The 12,635-nt window shown below is 59.2% G+C and overlaps 1 protein-coding gene across 1 annotated transcript; it reads left to right on the forward strand.

Moving 5' to 3' along the window:
• Positions 1–4,076: 4,076 nt before the first annotated feature.
• On the forward strand, positions 4,077–5,063 carry LOC309416344 (olfactory receptor 14A16-like; the record flags this gene model as incomplete). Its single annotated transcript, XM_082015906.1, has 1 exon — positions 4,077–5,063. One exon carries the CDS (start codon positions 4,077–4,079, stop codon positions 5,061–5,063), a length of 987 nt encoding a protein of 328 aa, XP_081872032.1.
• Between the last annotated feature and the right edge of the window lie 7,572 nt (positions 5,064–12,635).

Genomic DNA, 12,635 nt, shown 5'->3' on the forward strand with positions numbered 1-12,635 from the left:
CCTCCTGATCGGGTGGCTGAGGCCTTCTTCAGACACCTGGCAGAAGCCTCATGGTTGCAGGCCCTGGAGCTCACGGCACAGTTGAACTGTCCCAACTGCCTCTGCTGCAGAGGCACCACAGCAAGGTGCAAGGCACCCAGGAGGGTTCTGGAGCTCACTGAGCACATCTTCTGGGCCAGGGTGACTCAGGAGGCAGTGAGCTGAGGGGCCCTGTGGGCTCACAAACAAGGAAGAGCGGGTCAGGGATGTGCCAGTCGGGGGTGAGAAAGCAGAGTGTAGGATCCTGAGAGAAGGGCACAAAGCAAGGAGCAGGACTTCAGGAGGGCAGGCTTTGGCCTGCTGAGGGACCCGCTTTGGAGAATCCCATGGGATACAGCCCTGCAGACAAAAAGCGTGCAGAGAGCTCTTTGATGGTTAACGATCTGCTCTTCAAGCTCCAGAAGGATCCACCCTGACATGCTGGAAGTCAAAAAAAGGTGTCAGGAGGCTGGCGTGGGTGAGACAGGAGGTGGAAGAGGAAGCACAGAGAAGGTGGAAGGTGGCTGCCTTCCAGCCTCGGAGGTTCTGGGATTCTGTGCTGGAGAGAGCCTGAGGGAACTGGGGTGTTTAGCCTGGAGAAAAGGAGGCTGAGGGGAGACCCTATTGTTCTCTACAACTACCTGAAAGGGGTTGTAGTGCGGTGGGTATCAGTCTCTTCTCCCAAGTTGTGCCATGGGAGGTTTAGATTGGATATTGGAAACATTTCTTCAGTGAGTGTTGTGAAACACTGGAAAAGGCTACCCAGGGACTGCTGGAGTCAGCAGAACTGGAGGGATCTGAAAGACATGTAGATGTCTTTTAAGGATTCTATGATTCCATATTTCCCTCTAACATAGCCTGACACACAAACAGCCCAGCCCTGCTTTTCCCTTTCCCTGCTGACTCTGCTTTTGCGTGTTTTGTAATCTCATTTGGTGTTTCAGGGATTGCATTCCTGGCAGTTCCCAGCTGGGTCTGTAGTGCCCCGCAGCTCCTCACGCTCCCCTCTTGTGAGAGGCAGCACCGTCAGGGTGAGCTGTCCGCACACAGGCATTCACAGCTGACCAAACGGAGCTCCAGTCCGGGGACCCTGAGGAACTCTGCGATTCTGGCCCACAGAAACCGCTTGAAGGTCGCAAGGAGAAGTGGCCAGTCCTGCCCGAGGAGGAAGAACAACCTTGTTCATCAGGGCAGGCCGGGACCTGAGCAGCTGAGCAGTGACCCTGAGGAGAAGGGCCTGGGCACTGCGAGGGACACCAGACCAGCCAGTGGTGATGCTCACCGTGAGCAAGGCCACCCACATGCAGGGCTGCGTCAGGATAAGCGTGGCCACCCAGACTGTCCTGAGACTGGCTGCAGTGTGGTTTCAGAGACGGCAATTTTAATTTCTCCAAATTGGGAAGCAACACGAGAAAGATGTAATGGCAGGACGTGAAGCTTTGGAAGTTGCGGCTGGAGATGAGGATTTCATGTCACTTGGAGTTATGTGAAATGTCACTCCAAGGGCAGTGCTGTGGCACAACAGGCCACCCAGAGAGAGCCTGGATTAGCCCAAGCTTTGTATTCCAAGGAAGAGCCCGTGAGGGTGGAGAGATGTCAGTAAGCGCAGGAAGATGCTCCAGGGAGAGGAAGGTTGGTGAGCATGGTGGGTGTCCACAGCCCGCAAGGAAAAAGGTGCCGGCATAGGACACCGCAGGGCAGCCTGTGGTGGAGAGGGTCAAGGGAGCTGGCAAGAATAAAGCCCCCGCCAGAGCTGAGGCCTTTCTGCCGCTGGCTCTGGCTGTGGCCTGTTCCACCAAGGCCTGCCAGGACACATCTTATCCTGACAGCACGAGGGCCTCGTGGCCTCCTTGTCTCCAGCCGAGAGCCTGGAGGTGCTGCCCCATAGTCTTGAACTTGACATTGCACGTCCCCAGGTCACACGGCCCCAGGAAAAGCCCTGAGCAATGCGTAAGGGACAGGATCTCCCTTCCCAGGGTCGGGGTCAGGGCTTGGCCCTTTGGCCTGACAGAACACGCGCAGGTTTACTCAGCATCAGAGCCACCTTTACCGTGTTTTTCTCGACCTGTCATCACTGCCTGCAGCTTTCTGCCCTAACCAGCCCCTGGGGACGCTTTCTCAGCAGTGTCCCTCAGTGGGACCCATGAGTGCTCCAAGGAGCTTTGGACGTGGCATCTGCCTTTGCCTTCTCAAGAGGTTCTTCAGCTTCCTCTCAGGGCCTGAGGTGGATGGAGTCGGCACCCAACCCACCAGAGGGGTCATTAAAGTGCCTCGGGCTGGTCCTCTGCGGCGGAGCTGGGCTGGGCTCCTGGGACGGAAGGAGCTCACGGCAAGTGGGCAGCGCTGCCGAGAGCCAGCTCTGCCCAGGAGCGGGGCTGGGGGCACGGCCTGCAGCACCGAGAGGAGACCTGCGAGGCTGGGAGAGCATAAAGGCAGTTGGGAGGGGGGGGATGCCGAGAGCTTCCCGCGGCAGAGATCTGCACAGCCCCGTCTGTGGTAAGTCTCTGGCTGCAGGGCAATGCCGCTGCCTCTCCTGGAGGCACCTCCTAGAACCGGCACATCCGACGGCTCCTGGGAGCTGCCGGGAGGAGTCCCTCGGTTTCTGCAGCGCAGAGGAGGAGGGCGTGCTGCGGAGCAGGGCTTCCCTGCTGCACCATCGGAGGGACAGGCACGACGGCTGCCTTCTGGGCATGGCTGGGAAGGTGTGCGTCTGGGGGTGCAGCCAGGGGTGCCCAGGGCTGTCCTTCCGAGCAGGGTCCCTGCACCCCAGGGGCTGTGTGCCGGGACAGGGACTCTGCCGCCTGCCGGGGTCAGCTCTCAGCCTGCCCGGGGAGCTCCCCAGGGCACTGCCGGGAGAAGCTCTGCATGGCAGGAGCAACCCCCGGCAGGGCAGGGCAGGGCAGGGCCCTGCTGCTGGGAGGTGTCTGCAGGGCAGAGCTGAGCACACAGCGCTGGGACGGGCTCTGTGAGCACTGGCAGGGAGGGGACACCTGGGGACAGAGCAAGAGCTGCGGGCAGGGACAGCTCCAGGCAGCAGAGACAGGGGCCGGGGCCGGGGGGAACTGCAGACAAGCGCTGCGGGAGGCTGCGCTCAGGCAGCTCTCTCCGGGCCGTCCCTGCCGATGTCTTCTGGGCGCTGCCTGCTGGGCAAGGAGCTGACGCTCTCGCTAGAACATCTCCTCTGCGGGAGCCCCGACTGTCTGCTTGGCCCGTCCTGCTGGGCTCGCGAGCTGCCCCAGAAAGGCGCAGCTCTGCCGCGGGCCCCCGGGGTGCTGAGCCTTGCCCTGGGGGTCGGCACTCCCCTCTCAGAGGCCTTTGCTTCTCTCTGCGAGGGGCTGCGTCCTGCTCTCTGCATCGCGACTGCACCTCTGGGCTGGGACGCTGCACAGTTTGCAGATCTGCCCTTGGCAACCGCGTTCCCCTGCTCTCATCAGAGCACAGATACTGGTGGTTCTTTAAAGGGTAATTTGTGTGTGAGGTCATCTTCAAGGCAGCACAAGCGAAAGCACAGGGCAGGTGGGAAACAGAGAGATGGCCACTGCAGCTCTCCTGACTTGGCACCAAGCTCCAGAGAGCTGAGCCCTTTTGCCTCTTTCGTCTCAAGACTCTGCGCATTGTCAGTCACAAAAACGAGTGTTTCTACCCCCAGAAAGAACACTCACCAGACGTGATGATGGAAAATAAAAACCAGAAACAAAATCATTATAGGGACATGCCAAGCCTCTCTTCTGCAGCCCCCGCTCTTCCGAGCCATGAGTGCAGATACTGAATTCTCCGTTGAAGGTGGATTGCCTCTGACATCCCTGGTGAACACGGGAGCTGTCACAATCCAGCTCCAGGCACCCGCTGCAGCAGAGCAAAGCTGACTCCTTGGCAGCACACGGGCAGAGCTGCTGCTCCTCACAGCACACTCAGCCAGCACAGCGCAGGGAAAGGAAATGCATTTCAGCTGGGGGTGTTGCTATGGCAAATGGAGGGGCTTTGCTCAGAGGAGTCTCTCCTAATTCTACCCTCTCCCTTCCTTGTTTGAACAGTGCCCCCGTGCCAAGAAACAGCCAATGTCCAACGGCAGCTCCATCACCCACTTCCTCCTCCTGGCGCTCGCAGACAGGCGGGAGCTGCAGCTCTTGCACTTCGGGCTCTTCCTGGGCATCTACCTGGTTGCCCTCCTGGGCAACGGCCTCGTCATCACCGCCATAGCCTGCGACCACCGCCTCCACACCCCCATGTACTTCTTCCTCCTCAGCCTCTCCCTCCTCGACCTGGGCTCCATCTCCACCACTGTCCCCAAAGCCATGGCCAGTTCCCTCTGGGACACCAGGGACATCTCCTACTTGGGGTGTGCTGCACAGCTCTTTCTGTTTGTTGTTTTCATTTCAGCAGAGTGTGCCCTTCTCACCATCATGGCCTACGACCGCTACGTTGCCATCTGCAAGCCCCTGCACTACGGGACCCTCCTGGGCAGCAGAGCTTGTGCCCACATGGCAGCAGCTGCCTGGGGCAGTGGGTTTCTCCATGCTCTGCTGCACACGGCCAGTACATTTTCACTGCCGCTCTGCCAGGGCAATGCTGTGGACCAGTTCTTCTGTGAAATCCCCCAGATCCTCAAGCTCTCCTGCTCACGCTCCTACCTCAGGGAACTTGGGCTTCTTGTATTAAGTTCTTTGTTGGTTTTTGGCTGTTTTGTGTTCATCGTGGTGTCATACGTGCAGATCTTCATGGCTGTGCTGAGGATCCCCTCTGAGCAGGGACGCCACAAAGCCTTTTCCACGTGCCTCCCTCACCTGGCCATCGTCTCCCTTTTTTTTATCACTGGCATATTTGCCTACCTGAAGCCCCCCTCCATCTCCTCCCCATCCCTGGACCTGGTGGTGGCAGTTCTGTACGCAGTGGTGCCTCCAGCAGTCAACCCACTCATCTACAGCATGAGGAACAAGGAAATCAAGGATGCCCTGTGGAAAATACTTCTATATGGTCTACTTTTGATTAAGGTGCCCATTAGGCCACAAGCACTCCCAGTGTACTTCAGGAAAACCCAGGACTAACTTTTCTTCATTTCTGTATTTCTTTTCCCGTCGCATTGTTTTGGGGGTTGTTTTTGCATTTTGCTTTTTGTTTTGTACCTTTGTTATTCTTAATCTTGGCCTCCTAACCTATTTTTTCTTCTCCCAAGGACCTCAGGTACATATGGCTCCTGGAGGGGCAGTGTGGTGCTGGCCGGGGCTGGTGGGGCAGGGCACGGAGCCTGGGCAGGGTGCTGCCGTGCCTGGCCCTGCTCCAGGAAAACGCTTCAGGCCCAGAGGAGCCTGTCAGGGGCACGTGGGGCATTCCTGAGCAGCAGCTTCCGGCTGCTCCCTTTGTCCCAGCTGCTCCTCCTGGCCAGGGAAAGAGAGGGGTGGGCCTGGCACGCTCTGGAGAGGACTCCTGGGGGTCTTCATGGAGGCAGTGGGGCTTCATGGCTGCTCTGCTTCCTTCTCTTGCAGCCCTCCTGCCCTTGAGGACAGACACTGAACTCTCGTTCAGCGCCCTGGCAGCTCAGACCATCTTCGTTCTGACAAGACGCAGGCGACCGTCAGGATGGAGCCTGCGGTCGTGGTGCTGCTGGCCCTGCTGAGCCCTGGAGAGATTAAATTGTCCTCTTGACAACGGCCATATTTGAATAATTTCTTTTTTGCAATAAAGCTGGAACAAGCAGCCCATTCCCATGGTGTCCTTCCCATGGGGACCACCCTGACAGTCCCTTCTCTACCCCCTTTTCCACACCATTAACCCCAGGCTCAGGCCCCACGCTGCCCTGTACATCCTCAGAACCACCACTCCCCTTCCCGTCCTTTGACACAACACACAGGTATCACTCCCTGGCTCTGTGGGCCAGCACTGTAAAACGTCCATAAAATGTGCACAAAATGTCCACTGAGCTCGTCTGGTCCCTGACGTCGGGCTCCGGCTGTTATACGGGGGTCCCCCAGGACAGCAGAGGTGGGGTGTTGCGTGGAGAGACTGGGCACCAAAGGCAGCTCAGGCCGGAACCTACAGGTTCCCCTCGTCGTCAGGGTCCCAAGCATCATTTTTGGCATCTGGCCCTCCTTTTAATTACCAAAGCCTCCCTTTTAGGGCTGAAATCCTCATTTGTAGGGTCCCAGCCGGCCTTTTATGACCCATGGCCTTGTCTTGGGGCCCACACTCTCCTTTTGGGGGTCTAAACCCCAAAGGCGGAGCCAGGCGCGTGGCAACCTCCGCCCAGAAGTCCGTGGGGAGTCAGCGGACCCAGGACAGCCAATTGCATTTGAGGAGGTGGGGGCAAGGCACATGATTGATATGTAATTAACCAATGAAGCTTGCAGGCCTGCAGGAAACGAGGCCTGTGTTGAAGAATCTGGGCAGCATGGGGGGGCGGGCCATGCTGTCTCCACCAATCATGCCTGGCGGGAGAGCATCACACAGATGATTGATAAGCTGTCTGACCCAGGCAGCCAATCGGAGGAAACACCACCTCGGGGAAGAGTGGGCACTGGTGTTGGGGTGGAGTGACCCCTCAGGCAGCCAATGAGAGAGAGCATCACCTCCGGGAAGGGCGAGCACCACAGCAGGCCGCCTCAAGTGACAGCCCAGGCAGCCAATGAGAGAGACCTTCACCTCAGGTGAACTGCACCTGGGCAGCCTGACCACCTGGGAGCCAGCCCAAGGCAGCAGCACCTCAGGGGAGGGGAGGCCCCATCCCAGGCCGGAGTGACAGCCTAGGGGCCCCACCCAAGGCAGCAGCACCTCAGGGGAGAAGACTGACAGCCCTCCCGACCTATGCCAGAGGAGACCCCTGTGAGAAGAAGGCGGGCTCCGCTGGCGGCCAGGCTGAGCTTCAACATGGGGCCTGCCCCGACGCCGAGCAGCCCCCGGCCCAGGCCTGGGGCCTCTCTTCCCCCCTTCCGCCCCTCCGTCCTCATCCGCCCACCCCCGTGTTCTGGAACCCCCCACCTCCATGGGAGCTCCCGCCTCACAGAGCGTCAGTATCCCGTGGCCGTGCCGCTAGACAGCAGCCTTAGGCCACCGGCGGGCCACCAACGGTGACGAGGACGTGACGGTGAGGTCGCCAGGATGGTGGAGGGCCGGACGAGGCCAAGTGGGGGGTGATGTTTGTCATGGGGCCACCTGCTGTCACCTCACCCATATCTGCTCCCTGCAGCCCAGGTGACCCTGCAGCAGCCTGAAGGGTGGTGATGAGGCAGAGGACGTGGCCGCCACCCAGTGTCTCCCCACAGAGGTGGTGAGTTGAGTAGGGGGATTGGCGGGACTGGGGTCTCCCCGTCAAAGCACGGCGTGTCCCAGGGTTGATGACCCCCCCCAACCTACTGCACATCATCTCTTTCCTGAAGCTGCCTGAGCTGCCGAGACTGGGCCAGACCTGCCGCTGCCTCCACGGGGTGCGCGACACCGAGGCCACCTGGCGCCACCTCTGCACCCCTCCCCCCCGCTGCCGCCAGCACCCGGCCCTGCAATAGGGCCACCGTCCTCACCTGTGAGTCCGCAAGGGCGCACGAGGCTGTGGCTCTTTCCCAGCCTCATATCTGGAGTCCAAAGCTTGGGTTCTAGGCTGAAAGCCTTCCTTTTAGGTCCCAAAGCCTCATTAGCGTCCAAAGGCTCACCTTTAGCTTCCAAAGCCTCCTTTTTGGGGACTAAAGCTTCATTTTTAGCGTTCAGCCTGCAATGGTGGGGGCCCAAAGCCTCAATTTCAGTCTCCAAGACCCATTTTGAGGGTGCAAAACCATAGGTTTTGGTACCCACACATCATCTGAGGGCACAAAACCTAATTTCAGAGTTCACAGCTGCAATTTAATTTCCAGAGCCGCATTTATAGGGCCCAAGGCCCCATTTAGAAGGCCCAAACCCTTCCTTTTCAGGGTTCAAATACTCATTTATAGGGTCTAAAGCCCTCTTTTACAGCTCAAAGCTCCCACTATAGTGCCCAAAGCCCTATATTTGGGACCAAGGCTCCATTTCTCCGGGCCATAGAGGAACCAATAGGTTCCCCTCCTTTGCACGCTCCAAAACGTCATTTCTAGCATCTAGCCCATCCTTTTTTGTACCCAAAGGCCCATTTTTAGGGACATAATCTTGACTTTATTGGCCAAACCTCTCCTTTTTCTAGGGCCCAACATTTCATGTTGAGGGCCTAAACCCCCATTTTTAAGCACGTTCCCAAGTTCCTTCATCCTCCCCCAAAGCGCGACCCCCAGCACAGCACAGCCACCAATGCCAGGGCAACGCACACAGCCATTATTTCTATCAGCGTGTTCCCAAGCTCAGCGAAATGAAGAGAGAAACAGTGACGCGCACAGGAGCTTGCTGTTAATAACTACTATAGCTACAGCAGCTGAATGCAAAACGGCCGTTGTCTTGGGCCCTACGCTGGGCACCAAATAGGACTGTGGTGGGTTGATCTCAGCTGGATGCCTGGTGCCACCAAGCTACTCTGTCACTTGTGTCCTCAGCAGGACAGCGGGGAGAAATCAGGATGGAAAAAAAGAAAAAGCAAAAGAAGCGGGTCAAGATAAAAGCAATTTAATAAGCAGAAAGCAAAGGCTGTGCGCGGAAGCAAAAGTTACTCTCTGCTTCCCATGTTCAGCCACTTCCCGGGAAGCGGGGCTTCAGTACGTGTAGCAGTTGCTCCGGAAGACAAACGTGGAAACAACAAATGCTGCCCACTCCTGCTCCTTTCTCGTAACTTCTATTGCTGAGCTGACGTCATTTGGTATGGAGTCCCCCTTTGGCCAGTTTGGGCCAGCTGTCCTGGCTGTGTCCCCTCCCAAGACCTTGCCCACCCCCAGCCTCCTGCTGTGTGGGGGGAATGTTGGAGAGACAGCCTTGATGCTGTGCGGGCACGGCCCAGCAGTAGCCCACACCCTGGTGTGTTATCAGCACCGTTCTAGCGACCAGTACAAAGCACAGCACTCTGAGCGCTGCTGTGGGGAAAATTAACCCCACCTCAGGCAGCCTCAGGACACCTTCTTTTCCCCTTCTACCCTGACGCTCTTCTGTCTGATCTTTTGTCTGGTAGGTTTTCCCTTTATGGTCTCACCGGTTTCACCCCAGCCCAACTAGTTTTCACCTTTCACGGTCTGCCATCTCCAACAGTTTCTCGCTTTCTGAAGCAGTTAGTTGCACCTTGAGCCAAGGCTGATGAACACAAGGTGAATGAGAGCTTCTGGAAGCCATCAGACAGCAGACAAAAATGCCTATCCTTTCCACTGCCCACCTTAGAAATCTCGGGAAAGCTCTACAGGCACAAACACGGAGCAGCTTAGAAGCTGTTCAAATCAGTCAGCCTTGGTTTGGACCCCAGTGAGATCCACAGGGAAGGCTTTTCTGACTGACTCCTCAAGTTCTCCGTCTCAGGCTGTAGGTGAGGGCGTGGACTGAAGAAGTTCAGGCAGTGCAGAAAAGGGGGAGACTATTTCTTTCAGGTTTCCTATTCTGGCAGCATCTGGTAAGCGATACACACCGTAAGAGTCCCATGGGCAACTGTATCCCCAAAAGCGATGGGAGGGGAGGAGCGGGCGGAAACGTCTTTTGCTTCCGGGTGCTGAGAGAGGTTTTCGGAGTAGGGGAAAGGACGTAGCTGTGAGGTGCCAGAAACCGTAGAGATGTGAAGAGAGCGCTACACAGAGCGGGAGAAGCCGGGGTCTCCCAGGGAGGTCGTGGGGCCACGCCGAGGCATGTGAACGCAGGGCTCTGGGACGAGGCGGAGGGTACAGGGAGGTCCCGAGGGGACGTCAGGGCAGATGGGGGCCTGGGGGCACCCCGAGAGCACCCCTGGGCCAATGGCGACCCGACTCCCTACCCCCTGCAGTGGACACCCTGCCCCTCCCGGCCCGGGTGGCGGGTCACAGTGGGGCCCCTTGTGACCCCCCTCTGTGACACCCCACGGCACCATATATAGCCAGCGCGGCCGCGACCCTGCAGTGTGTGACAGGACAGCGACGGGACGGGGCAGAAGCGCGGAGCTGGCGAGGAGACCCCGAGCACAGCCCACGTCTTTCCCTGCTGCCACCGGCAGCCTCACAGCACCGAGGCGTTTCCCTTGAGCTGCCCCTGTCCCCCCGGCACTTTCCTCCATTTCGCAGGATGGCGGAGAGACCCCCCAGCTGCCCCAGGGTGGCCTGGGAGGAGGTGGGGGCTCGCCAGGAGAGCAGCTCTCCCCCGGAGCCCTATGAGGTGTCCATGGTGCAGCCGCTGGAGATCGGTGAGTGAGGGGGCCCTGGGGATGGGCAGGGTTTTGGCCAGCGAATGCGACCGGCTCGAAACCAGGGTACGGCGGTGCTTGAATGCCAGGGGTGCTCGGTGCTGGGAGCTGGCCCCAGCACAGCCGCCCTCCTCAGCCATGCTGAGATTTGAGCTCTCTTCACCATTTGGGAAGCTTGTTGGCAAAGATGCTGTGTCCTATCGACTCTTCTGTGTTTCCCCTCCATGCCAGGGGAGAATCCAGAGCTCCAGCGGGGATGGGATTCTGAGAGCACCTGGCTGCTTTCTTCACTCGACAGCAGCGACAAGACCACGGTAATGAGCTGCCCCCTTGCTGGGACCCTTGTCCGTGGCACCAGCAGGAGGCTTGTGTGAGCAACGGGACCCAGAATCAGGGGGGCTGGAATGGCCTCACTGTCCCTGGTGAGAGGGTTGCTGCTGTCCTCGAGCAGGGACTATCCAGGGGCGGCACTCCAGTGTCCTGGCCACAGCTACAGTAATCTGTAGGAACAACACGTGGTGCCCATGACCCCAGCCCTCCTCCCTCACCCCGGGGACCCTCTGCTGTCATCCTCTGCCCTGCAGAGACTGCGCCCGCTGTGTCCAGCTTTCCCATGGGCACTGCTGCCAGCACTGCCAGGCAGTTCTTGCCAAAGCTGTTTGCCCCGCTCAGCCGAGCAACTCCATCAGGGTGCCTGGTGTGACACGTCTTCCCGCCCTTCCTTCCTCCCGTAGGTGTTTGGAGAATACCTCCATCCTTCTCAGATGACAGACGTTCTCCTCGTGGCCATTGAGGCCTTGACAGCAGATGACGTCTATGACAGGCAGATGGGCGCCAACATCCTGGACATGGCCATGAGAGACCCTGCCTCCTGGCTGACGGATGTAAGTGCCCTGGGGCTGGACTGCCTGCCCATGAGCCCTGTCAGGCCTTGTTCCTCCGTCCGTCCTTCCCTAACCCAGCTCTCTCACACACCAGAAGCCATTTCAGGGCAGCAGAGAGGGATGGGAAGGGCAGCAGTTTCAGTGGCAGCTGGGGAAATGGCTGTACTCCTGTGGCAGCACCAACCTCACCTGTGTCCCCTCCAGGTGCCAAGGATCATGACGTCCATCCACAAAAATGTGGAGTGCATCCACATGAAGCAAACCAAGCACAGCCTGGACTTGTTCCTTCTCCTGCTGGTTGACTGGTGCCCCATGAAAGCGGTCTGGAACCTGTTGGAGGTCTCTCCAACATGTGACAGGTATCAGCCCAGACAGCCTTGAGGGTTCCCTGTGGGGAGGGGGCCCAGAGACTCTCTGGCTGCCAGAGAGTCTCGGACAACTGCAGGACATGCACAAGGAGCAGGGCCCTCTATCCCACCACGCATCCCAGCCTCGGTGGGTCGGTCAGCCCTGCAGCAGCCAAAGCTGGCCAAGCCAGAGCCCTGCCTCCAGGCTCCTCCCTGCCCCATGGGGAACGGCACCTCAGCCTCCTTCTGCCTGCCCGGTCAGGGCCCCCAGCACCCCAAGGGAGGCGGGTGGGCTGGGCCCTGCTGCAGCATCGCCTGGGTCTAGAGAGCCTGGCTCGAGCGCGGTGCAGTGGCCGAGGCAGCGCGGCTGACTGAGCGCTCTGGGTCTGCAGCGCCGCCCTGGCCATGTGGGAGGTGATGATCTCCGTGCCTTGGGCTTTGGGGAATGTCTTGACGGAGCTGCTCAGGATGCTCCAGGACCAGCGGCTGCGCAAGGTGTTCAGCTGTGCCGCGGAGGACGCCTGCATCTATCCCTTGGCTGTGAGTGACCGTGCCCAGCTTCAGGGCTGTGCCTGCCTCCCCAGGGAAACAGGCACGGCCCCCTCCCCTTCCGTCTGCCTCCAAATGGCCACCTCCCCCAGTACATAGGGACACATCCCCTTAGGGTCAGCAGGGACCTGCCCAGCACCAGCGCCAGACACCCGGGGCCGCCCTGTGCTGTTTTGGCCGCAATGAGAAAACACAAAGCCTGCCCCTGCCAGGACAACGCTCTGCTTCCCCCCTGCCTGCTTCCCCCTGCCCAGCTCTGCAGCCTGGAAACCTGGGGCAGCGGCAGAGAAAGGGCAGAAGCCAGAGTCAGGCCAGTTGGGCGTGGGGCAGAGGCACGGCCTCTGCACAGGCTGAGGGGGTTTCAAGTCTGGAGAGACACTTGCCCCGCCTGCACGTCGTGCCTCCTTTGTGCCAGCGCGGTGGAGGGAGCCCTGCGCGCTCAGCTGGTCTCTCACTGCTGCCTTCCTTTTAGCTGCTGAGCAGCGCTGACATTGAGGCAGAGGAGTTTGCCGCCCTGTACAAAGCCCAGAGGTACCTGAGGCATCCAAGCCTGGTGATGCTCTCACTGGTGCTCAGGGGCCTCATCACGCTTTCGAAGAC

Source organism: Phaethon aethereus (assembly GCF_964289735.1).
Source record: "Phaethon aethereus genome assembly, contig: HAP1_BTS, whole genome shotgun sequence".
NCBI lineage: Eukaryota > Metazoa > Chordata > Aves > Phaethontiformes > Phaethontidae > Phaethon > Phaethon aethereus.